The following is an 11449-nucleotide window of genomic DNA, read 5'->3' on the forward strand; positions in this document are numbered from 1 at the left end:
CAGCACTTGCGTTCCAAGCGGGCTCTGAGATAACTTACTGGGGTTCCACCAGTACCTTGTGAGCCATTGCCACTCCCCCTCTATGAGGACGTCGCCCAGGGCTAAGGGGAAAAAGCAGCGGGGCCCCCATGGACCTATCCGAAAGGAGATTAATCCAGGGTACTCAGGAAAATCTGTGTTGGAAATCCCTGAAAAAATAGGGAAGTAGCATGGTGTGTGATTCAGTACAAACTACAAAAAACCTGGAGAAACAAGGCTTCTATGGGAGATTCGTAGGAGCTCTGTGACCTTATGCCATGAGCTCTAAATCAGCATATTCCCTCATGTTTGCATAAACTTAGTGATAATACTCACTGTAATTTAAATGAATTAAAATAGAATAAAATGAAAACTTCAGTTCCCCAGCCTCGAAGGCTGCCATATCCTACACACAGTGATGAAGACCCTGCCAGAGAAAGCTCCCCTGGCAGCTGTGGAGAGCCGGGCCTTACAGGAATGTTCTGACACTTGCTGCGTGAACTGGTGACTGCAGAAAGGAAACAGGCTCACATGGCACACAGGAGGGTCGCTCCAGCCCTTTTCAGCTTTCCTGGCAGCAGGATGCTGATCAAGGTACAGCGAAACCTACCAGTTCGAATCCATACTGGCAGAACCACCGCAGCCCATGCAAGGCAAGGGCCTGAAAGGGGCAAGAGTGTGGGAGAACCAGCCCCACCCTACTCCCTGCAGACCCAGCTTCCTGCTTGACAAATGTATACAGAGGCTGCTATTTCTCTTTGAAATATTCCATGTAGCTTTCATTTTTTTAAAAAAAAACCCTCAAAACCCACAAGATTCTCACTTACTTAAAGATCACTGTCATAACCTGGTTAGCAATCATCACACACAGCATGTGGCCTGCAAAGGGACCAACATCTGCTCAGAGTGAGGGAGCCTGGCCTAGCTCCACTGGTGCAGACACTGAGGGAGTCCTGAACTGCTGAGAGAGGAAAAGTGTTTTAGGGTTCACCTGCTGGGAGGCTTAAACAACAGACATTTCTCTCGCACAACCCTGGAGGCTGGAAGCCCCAGATCAAGATGTGGGCAGGGCTGGTTCCTCCTGAGACCTCTCTCCTTGGCGTGCAGATGACTTCCTCTCCCTGTGTCCTCACACGATCGTCCCTCTGTATGTGTCTGTGTCCTCATGTCCTCTTAGGAGGATGCCAGATTGCATCGGGGCCCACCTGGTGACCTCACTTTACATTAATCACCTCCCTAAAGGCCCTGTCTCCAAATCTAGTCCCATCGGGGGTAAGGACGTCAACATAAGAATCTGGGCAGGACAAAATTCAGCCCATAACAGATCAATACTGAGATGTTCATATCACCTGGGCAAAATTGGGACATTGTTCTCTCTCACAGCAAGCCGTCATAGGGTTCATTTGTTCAAATGCTGGAACGTTCTTCAAGCCCCGTCTTAGAATCTCAGAGTAGGGGCCTCAGAGGGCCCCTCAGTGAAACTGCCTCCATAGTGGCTGCACCTGAGCGGCTGCCATGGGGGTGACACCCCTGGAACTTGCCCCAGAGTCACCCACTTGTCACTCAGTGGTGCCGTGACCACGGCCTCCCCAGGCAGAGCTGATTTGATCACGAGCTTTGACTCCTGTGATTGGCCTTGGATATTTTTCTTACCAGTGTGTTATTTTCCTATTCCTATTTGGTATTCTCTAGTGATTCGAGTAAGAAGGTAACTAAGTTTCCTGTTTTAATGATATATTTAGCAAATTCTGATATCATTTCAAGTATCTTTATTTTCTTTATTTTTTATTTTTTTATTTAATAAAGTTTTATTTTTCCAAATGTACAGCTGGTTGGACCTATTCATGCATCTTCACCAGCAGCTGGAGCATCTCCACCCTTGGTATTTCTGGTGTAAATTACTTGAGCTCTGTGCTTTGAAACCAGTTTGGTAAGCCTTTTACTAAGGAGCTCCTGAAGGGCTGCCCTGGCCAGGGAGCCTCGAATCTTCAGTCTCTCAGAGACCACAGCTGGGGTTATAAGTTTATAGTTGGGAACTTCCTTATAGAGTTTGTCATAGGTAGCTTTGTCAAATAAGACTAAGTTATTGAGCTTGTCCTGAACTTTGCCTTTGGACCACTTCTTCTTTTTGGCCTTGCCCCCGGATTTGTTCACTGGGTCTTTGTCTTTCTTGGCCGACTTTCCAGTGTCCTTCTTCTTCTTGTTGTCCTTGGGCGGCATTGCGAAGCTCGGAGAGTAGCAGCAGACACCGCAGCCTCGCCAAGACGTCGGACAAAAAAAAAGCTCAAGTATCTTTAAAAACAAACTACTTAATGTCAGCAACCAAGTGTATGGAAAGTTACGTAAAATCCTCTTTACAGATGAGAGAAGGTGGCTGCTGTGGTGACAGCACAGTCAGCAAAGAGGTCCAGAGGATGACGTGCAACTTCCCGGTGGCCTGGAGAGCCCCCCAGGTCTCACCCCCTCTCGCTTCCATCTCAAGGCCCTGGGCACCCCCCTCTTGCAGACCTGCTTCTATTTTTTGGACAGTTTGGGAAAATCACACTCTTTAATCCTGAACACTTTGGATCACTTCAAAACAAGATGCTCAGAAAAGGGAAACTCTAATCCATCAACCAGGGAGAGAAAGTAACTGTCTAATTGCACAGCATCCCACAGTGAGCAGCCGCCGGGCCGGGACAGAGCAGACCGTGCATCCAGGTGCCTAGACTGCCCCCACCTTCGAATTCAGAGGAAAAAAGTCCCAGTTCGCTGCAGCAGCATTACTCGGAGTAAGGCCATGATCTCATAACCTCTCAGTAGTGGCTGTGGGGTGGGGCTGGCTTCTGGACACCCAGCTCAGCTGTGTTATCACCTTCTCCCATCCCGTGGGAGGACGTGTGCACTGATCACTCCTGGTGTGAGCAGAGAGGGGTCGACGCGGTCGGCGCTGCTGAAGGCCGCCGTGCATTTGTTCTGTCTAACATACATGCATTGGGCACCCGAGGGGCTGGTAATGGTGAGTGAGACAGACACACAGAGGCTGTCGGGTGCTGCCGAGGATGGTGACTGAGTGAATCATGAGCGGTCGGAACAGGCAGCAGGAGGTGTTGCAGGAGAGGCGGAGACCTGTGGCCCTGGGAACCCTTAGGTGGGAGGAAGAATCAGTGTCTCTTCTAGTTAGGTTTGAAGGATGGTGCAGGACTCCCTGGTGAGCCAGGTGGACATGACCTCGAGCTGCTGGGCCCGTTGCCTGGGATGCATCCCAAGGCACGCACCAGGACCTAACTAGTGTCTTCAGCCTCTGCTAGGAGCTTCCAGTCAGAGTCCACCTGCACATTCAAACGTGTGACAAGCATTCTTGATGCTTCACCTATGCCCAGGATTTGACTCCAGCCAATCTTTGCACAGTTGTCCACCTCCCTGTTCACTTTCCTTTAAGTCATGGATAACAAAGAGTGGAGATTTGCTGGTGTTGCTGTCTTCTGCCGAGTGTGGAATAGCCCACAGGGCCTCTGAGCACTTCACCATCCATTCTCCAGCCATCTCTGTCTGTCCCATACCCCTCACTGTTTGATCTGCTGCCAGGCAGGAAGATGTTGAACTGATTTTGCAGATTGGGACCAGACACCTTCGGTGGCTGGAACTGCTGGTGTGTGTGCTTCCTTTCCCTCCCCCAGTGTCAGGGTACTGAGGCTGGAGTTGGTGAAGCACTAGGGCTCGTGCAGCCAGTGAGGAGGGAAGCTCCTCCCTGGGAGGGACAGGCACCCCTATTCGCCTTCATGGAGCCCTTCTTCAGCTCCCAGTATGTTAGCAGGAGTTTCAGGAAAGAAACGACAGAGGCCATCATATACGCAGATGAAACTTTTAAGTGAAAGGAAATACTGTGCAAAACTTTCATTTTAGAAATGAAAGAAGCAAGGTCCCGAGAGACAAGAGGGCCACCCATGGTTGCTCAGCGTGGGCTGCCAACGGCTGCCCGGGCCTGGTGCATGTGGTTTCTCGTCTGTTGTGCCCTGAGCACAAACTACATGCCAGGCTCTACCCTGTGCTTCTAAGACATTATTTTTCAATACTCACGGCAAACTTATGATGTAGATATTGATGCCTCCTTTACAGAGTAGAAAACAGAGGCTCACAATGCTGAGAGCTTTGCCCAAGGTGACACGCTAACCTGTGCTTCCCAGGCCTGTGTGTCACCAAGGGTCTTACCACAATGAAGATTTTGATTCAGTCCGTCTGGGTTGGGGCCTGAGATTCTGAATTTCCAAGAGGCTCCAGGTAACATGAGTACAGGAGGCCCCAGGACTGCCCTGTGGGTAGCAAGTCTCTAAACCAGCATCTCTGCTTGTCGTCACAGAGGGGCACAGGCTGATTCTGCAGGCCTCTCCTGGCTGACGCTGGCCTCGGCACCCAAGTGCAGAGAGAACTGGTCCTGGCTGGGAGATTCAGGGCCTCACCTGGACTGTGATTCTCAAGGCCCTGACCATCACAGGGGCCCATGGGTGGGGCCCTCACACACCTTCCAGGCCCCCCTCTCTCTGCCCAGCAGGGTCTCGCTTCTGTGCCGAGGTTTAACCCTGTGGCACTGAATATTCACAGCTTTTCACAAATGCGTGTCACTGGTGAGATTCCTACAATGTGGACCAAAACAAGAGGCATCATTTTTCCTGAAACTGACTCCATCCCATGATAGACAAAAAAGTAAAAACACTGAGCATTCTGACACTGTCTTGTTGCCTTGTTATTTGAAGAGGCAATAAATGGATCAATAAGATATTTAGGACATTTCAGCTGGCAAACTCAGATATTGTTCAGCCATTGTTATCAAAAGCCAGATTGCACTTAGCCCATAAAATACTGAAGAAAAAAACTGCGATGAATAATATTTTATAATTTCTTGGCAAGCGTTTGATATGTACCTACACAGCATAACAAAGCTTGCCTTTGCCTGTGATTCTACCACACCTCACCAATGCGTTTGTTAAAACAGTCTGCACGGGGCTGCAAATGCTGAGGCCAAGGGAAAAAGTAAAAAGGAAAACTATATTACCTGGGGGAAATGGTTTTACTTGATATGACTGAAACAGATGCTGAACAAAACACATCATCTAGAATCAAGAGTGTTGGGATTCATAAGTAAATTCATCACAGAAATGTTTCAGAGTCTTTCAAGGTATTGTGTCCTTGAGTAATTCAATAATTTGTTGTTAAGGCAGGTAGAGGAAAATAAACTTTAGATTCACACAGACCTGGGTTTGGATTCTGTCTCTGGTGCATATTTGCTGTGGATGAATATTTTTGGGGAAGTTATGTAGCTAATTTTGAGTTTCTGGGTAACAGAGCCCTCCACTAAAGATTGATTTTACAATTATGTACACAAAATTCTATTCTTCTTTTCTTTTGTTCTTTTTTTTAATACTACAATGGTTTTTAGTACATTCACAGAGCTGTGAAATCATCACATTTTTGTCATTCTCTAAGGGAAACATGCCCATTAGTACTCATTTCCTTCTTTCTTGCACCCACATCGCAAGCCCAGGCAACCATGAATCTACTTTCTACTTCTATGGATTTGCCTGTTCTGGACATTTCATATAAATGGGATTATACAATATGTGGTCTTTTCCTTAATCCAGTACAGTTTCTCCCATTTGCCTCCTTTGTACTGTTACTGTCAAATATATCACATTTCTGTATGTTATGCATCCAATAATACAATTCCATACTTATTGTTCTATGCAGTTGCTTTTGAAAATGAGAAAACAGGAGAAAATATATGCATTTATACTTTTTTAAAAAATTACATAATTACCTTTACTACTGCTCTTTGCTTTTTTGTGTGGATTTGAAAATCATATGAGTTCATTTGTTTTCAGCCTGAAGAATTCCTTTAACATCTCATAAAGCAGTTCTGCTAGCAAGAAATTCTCTCCATTTTTGCTTATCTTGAAATTTCTTTATTTTGCCTTCATGTCTGACAGATGGCCTTGCTGGATATAGGATTGTGGATTAATTGTTTCTTCCTCTGAGCACTTTGAATACGTTATCCCACTGCCTTCTGGCCTCCATTGTCTTACGGAGAGGTCAAGTGTTAATCCTACTGGGTTCCCTTCTTTGTGGCGAGCCGTTTTATTCTTGTTCCTTTCAAGGTTTCTCCTTGTCTTTGTCTTGAACATCTTGATTCTGGTGTGTCTAGGTGTATGTGTCTAGGTGTGTCTCTTTCTGTAGAGTTTTTTGGGCTTCTTGGATGTGTAGGTTAACATTTTTCAGCAAATTTGGGAGCTTTTCAACTATTATTTCTTGGACATTTTTTCTCTTGGAATTTTTTTTTCTGCTTCTTTCTCTCTCACATCTCCTCTGGTACTCTCATTAAGGGTGTCCCATGCTTCTATTCATTTTTCTTAATTATTTTTCCCTCTCTGTTTTTCAGGTTGTATAATCTCTATTGACATAACTTCAAGTCTGCCGGTTCTTTCTTCTGACTGCTCCAATTTACTGCTGCACCCCTGAGTGAACTTATCATTTCAGTTATTGTTTTTTTCAACTCCACAATTTTTTGTTTTTTAAAATAATTTTTATTTCTTTATTGATATTCCTTATTAGATGAGACATTGTCATCATAATTTCTTTTAATTCTTTTAACATGGTCTCCTTTAGTAACTTGAATTGTTTCTATGGCTGTTTTGACATTGGCTGTCTTTGTCTGTTAATCTGATGTCTGGAATCTGTCATAGACAGTTTGTGTAGAGAATATGGGCAAGGCCCCAGCAGTGGACATTATGGAGGTACTCCAGGCAGAGGGAGTATCACTAGCAAAGGCCCAGTGGCAAGGGAAGACCACAACCAGGTCCGGGAGAAGTGGGCAACAGCAGAGCCACGTGGAGCCAGGGCCTTGTTGGACACAGGCCCCTCCTTTCCTGGCACATGAGACGGTGTCCTTGGTTATCCTGCCCTGGAACATACTTAAAGGTGTCCTATAGTCACTTATGAATTCAGCCAATACTGTAGTGCCTGTGAGTATCAGATGTTTCGTTATTTAAACTTCAAGTATTCCTGTACGTATTCATTTCATTAGTAAGAAAAATAGTGGTCAAAAGGTGAGATGAATTGCCCATATCACATAGCTTGTAGAGCTGCAACCACCATAACTGAAGCATCAAAAGGAAAGGAAATCATGAACAAAAGTCCACGATGCCTCCAGCACACGCACAGCGTCTTTAATTCACACCTTCCCTACGGATTGGGCTGAAAGGATAAGCTCCAAATTTGCAGCATATTAGTGTATTTTTTTCATTAAAGATGATTCAGTACTTGCAAGGGTCATTTCAGCAGCTACAGGCCAAAGGATGGAAGTCTTTTGCCCCTTCCTAAAGATAAGAGGAGCACAGTCATGTGGATCCCTGCACCCTGACTCAGGTTTGAGGAATGCATTCTTCATTCTGTGCCAGGCTTTCTAATTAAGGAACAGCTCAGATGCCACCTGCTGCATGGCAGTCACCCTTGACCATCCCAGGCTGGGTCAGGTGCCCCGGCTCTCTCTATGCTTCCCCAGCACTCTGCATTTAGCTCTTTTTTACCCTTCATCAGGCTGCATGGGACATAGCCTGATCCCAGATCCTGGCTGTGAAGTAAGCCATGTGGCTTCGGCGGCACACCATCGTGGCCATGGGCTGGCTGAGCACTCAGCTCCTCAGCACCTTGGAGACACCTTAGCCCTGCACATGGTCCTGCTGTGGGGCACTGGTCAGGTGAGGGTGGGGGGTCTGCAGTGATTAAAATACTCCATTACCTGGGTATGCAATCTGTTCAGATATTGGCAGGTGATCTAAGTTAGGACAAATAAAATTCACCCTGAGAGTTTATGAACACTGAGAGATGAATTATGAGTCTTTCTCTAGGGATCTTGCTACAAGGAATAAATGGATGCTGCTTTCAGGAAGCCTTATGAAACAGAGAATAGTGAGAACAAAATACAAAGAGAAGCAGAGACAAGAAGACAGAGAAGTGGACGGAAAGATGCAGGGATGGATGAATGGGTGGGTGAACAGGGGGTGGAGGGATGGGGGAGGGAGGAATGGAGAGATGAAGAGGTGGATGGAGGGATGGGCAGATGGATGGGGAGGGAGGCAAGGGAGAGGGATGGAGGAAAGTAGAGATGAAAGGATGGATGTGCATGTGGATCAATGGATAAAGACATGGGTGAGTGGGTAGGTAGGTGGATGGGTGGATGGAGGGATGGAGGGAGAGTTGGATAGATAGGTGGGTGGATGGATAGGTGGATGAGTAGCAAAGAAACAGTTTCTGACAAAATTATTTAAATTTGTATATCTAGTTATGACTTCAGCTAGAATCTTTCACTAGATTTTTATGATGTGAGCCAATAAATTCCCTTTGGATTCAGCTAGTTTTGCTAGGTTGCTTGCTACCAAAAAATTTAAAATTTGCCTAATATATGCTCCTCTCTCTCTTGAATTCCCTGCTTTGCCCACTCAGCTTGTATCTGGAACCCTCTCCCTCACTGCTGGCTATCTCTAATCCCCTCCTTTTCCTTAGCCTTCATGCTCTTAACCACGCCTTCTTTCCTGTAGGAACTGTGCTTCTATAGGAAACTGTCATTCCACTGGCTTGAGACTATGCTGGGGAACAAGAGCAGTTCCAAACTTGCCCACAGCCCAGGAGCGACGTGCACAGAAGCAGGAACATCCTGCACCTTCATCACAAGGAGTGACTAATGGTGGTTCCCTTTAGCTACAGATGACTCCATCCTTCCCACTCTTGCCCTTTAAATATCAGTCTTCCCCCAGATATCCACACCCAGCTCCCTCATTCCCAGCTCCATACTTGCTTCCTGGTGGGCCCTGGTGGGCCCTGGTGGGTCCTGGTGGGTCTATGGGACTCAACAGGCACCTGTGCTGATGGTTTCTGGGTTCCTGGATGTTTGCTGCTGGTGCCGCTTCTCATCTTTCTCATGAACATTTCCAACTGTACCATGATCCCACTGAGACACCTCTCAGGGAACTCATTGTGTGCAGAACTGAATGCTTCTCCTCCTGCATCCCGTAACACAGAGAGTGGCTTCTCCATACTCCCAGGCCCCAGCCCCCCAGCCCAGAAACCTCTCAGTCCTTTGTCTCCTCTCCTAAATAAACAAGCCCTGTTGGCTCTTGCCAGCGAAGTTCCTCTCACTCTTTGGCCTGCCTGTCACTGTCCAGTCCTCGTTAATTCTTGCTGGACTTCTGTGACCATCTCGTAGCTCTGGGAATCATCTTGCCTCCAGCTTCACCCCCACACAGCAGGGACCTGTCTGCTACAAGCCTAGCTGTCACCGCATCCTGGACGTACATGAGGGTCTCTGTGTCTTTCACAGCGAAGTCCGGACTTCCTGATGGAGAGTGCAGCCCTTCATGATCTGCCCCCAACACTCAGCTGTCTCATCCTCAGCTCCTCTCACACACGTCTCACCGGAGCCATATGCTTTGCATCTTGGATATTATTTTCAGGAAATTGCCCCAAACCAAGCAGTGGGACCAGGGACAGTTGGTGACTTCTCTGGTTCTGTCTTTCCTTATCGATAAGATGAAAGGCTTAGACAAGGCCACCTCTACAGAGCCTGGCCACTTTGCCCCACTGGGTTTCCTTTTGATATACTTAATGACACTAAGAAACCATTTAAAGGTACAAATTCTGGGAGAGGGAAAGAAACAGCAAAATCCAAATTCTACCAGTTCACCAAACCCAACTTAAATCTCCTTCAGGAGCAGGATGCAGCTGGCTCCCACCCAGGCCTGCCAGGAGCCTGCAATGAAGTTAATTATTAGACCTGAGGGCATTTGAGTGGAGTGGGACTCCCAGCACACTGAGGAGGCAAGAAAAACCTGAAGTAAAAAGAGAGCTAAGCTAAGACACCTGATAGATGTTAAGTCAGGAAAAACCCCCTGGAAAGTAAGTTAGGAATGTAGAAAATTTTTCCAAGTTGCTCACTTAAATCACTTCCAAAATGGTTTGACTTTTTCCTTATGAAATTGTCATCATGATAGGTGCGACTTAACTTTGGATTTGAGTTCATAATATCTCCTAAAATCAATTAGAATAATAAAGTCATATATGTTTCTGGCAAGTTAGTGTGTAAATATCTGGCCCTAAAACTTACTGTCAGCTGAGGCCGGGTGCAGTGGCTCATGCCTGTAATCCCGGCACTTTGGGAGGCTGAGGCGGACGGATCACCTGAGGTCGGGAGTTGGAGACCAGCCTGATCAACAGGGTAAAACCCTGTCTCTACTAAAAATACAAAAATTAGCCAGGCATGTGATGTGCACCTGTAGTCCCAACTACCCGGGAGGATGAGGCAAGAGGATTGCTCTAAGGTGGAGGTTGCAGTGAGCCGAGATCACACCACTGCACTACAGCCTGGGTGACAAAGCAAGACTCCATCTAAAACAAAACAAAACAAAACAAAACTTACTGTGAGCTGAAAGAACTCTGGCCATCGAACCTGCCTATGCCCGTGTCCATCAAACCTGCTTACACCCGTGTCCGTGTGGACCCCCCCCAGCCAGGGCCAGCCTCTCCAGAGCCCCAGACACTGCGGGACAGAAACAGGAGACCAGGGATTAGCAGGAAAGGAAAAGGAGGAGTGAGAGAAGAAAAAAATGAGGGAGGAAGGGAGAGAAAAGAATCAGCTCAAGTCTCCATGCCCTGTCCTGGTGACGTGACGGACCAGCACTTGGGCAAGGCTGGAGAGTGGAGGGTGTGTGCTGAGGGGGACGGCGCGGGTTTAGCAGGTGAGGGAGCTGACCATTCTCAGCCCTTCCTGAGTCACCCTGGAGACCAGGCCTTTTAAGGACACCTCACAGCCCCTCTCCATGGCGACTTGGCGGGAGGAGCCCTGCCGCAGCTCTGAGTCTTCTCTGCACTCACCAGCCTTTTTTCCCTCATAGTCAAAGTTGCGCAGCTTAATGTTGACACAGCCCTTCCGACTTTACAAGATGCTTGTAGTTTTGGAACCGCTTCACCTACACCGAGGGAGAAAAGCAGCTAAAACCAACAACGGAGGCATTTTATTCTTGAAGACACTGAGAAAGGTGGCGAAGGCCTGGCTGTGGAGAGAAGAAACAAGGGCGCCCTCTCCTCCCTCTTGTTTCTCGCCACACTGTAGCTCCCACTAAAACAATTTAAAGCCAGTTCTTGAAGGGTTTTCTCCATAACTGATGTGTCAGTTTTGTCTGACAATTCATTTTTCAAATAATCATCCATTTGGGAAGTCCTTTTTTGTAAAATTCACATTCTAAGAGAAATTTTAAAAAACTAAATCCTCTAAAACACGGATATATCTACAAGAAGACGGCACCACAAGACACTATCAGGTCCCATGACGCAGCCCTAGATAAGCTCTTCGAAATAAGAGGGAGCTCATCTGCCCAGCATCTCATCAGTTTCATTAACAACTCCC

At 46.9% G+C, this 11449-nt stretch overlaps 1 protein-coding gene and 1 long non-coding RNA gene across 3 annotated transcripts in view; both read right to left on the reverse strand.

Annotated features, from left to right (window-relative positions):
• The window catches only part of LOC129060860 (uncharacterized), a 30065-nt gene extending 19291 nt beyond the window's left edge, over positions 1-10774 (reverse strand). For both annotated transcript variants that reach the window (XR_008527715.2, XR_008527716.2), the window contains exon 1: positions 10463-10774. This is a non-coding gene — a long non-coding RNA (uncharacterized LOC129060860). The remainder of the gene's footprint in view (positions 1-10462) is intronic.
• Positions 1825-4439, reverse strand: LOC100443392 (small ribosomal subunit protein eS25-like). Its single transcript, XM_054561133.2, has one exon. The coding sequence runs from the start codon at positions 2236-2238 to the stop codon at positions 1861-1863; it is 378 nt and encodes a 125-aa protein (XP_054417108.2). The 5' UTR covers positions 2239-4439; the 3' UTR covers positions 1825-1860.
• Positions 10775-11449: the final 675 nt, after the last annotated feature.

Source organism: Pongo abelii, chromosome 7 (assembly GCF_028885655.2).
Source record: "Pongo abelii isolate AG06213 chromosome 7, NHGRI_mPonAbe1-v2.0_pri, whole genome shotgun sequence".
NCBI lineage: Eukaryota > Metazoa > Chordata > Mammalia > Primates > Hominidae > Pongo > Pongo abelii.

Excerpts from the sequence above, each read along its gene's own strand:
- LOC100443392 (XM_054561133.2), bottom strand. The coding sequence starts at position 2,238 with ATGCCGCCCAAGGACAACAAGAAGAAGAAGGACACTGGAAAGTCGGCC.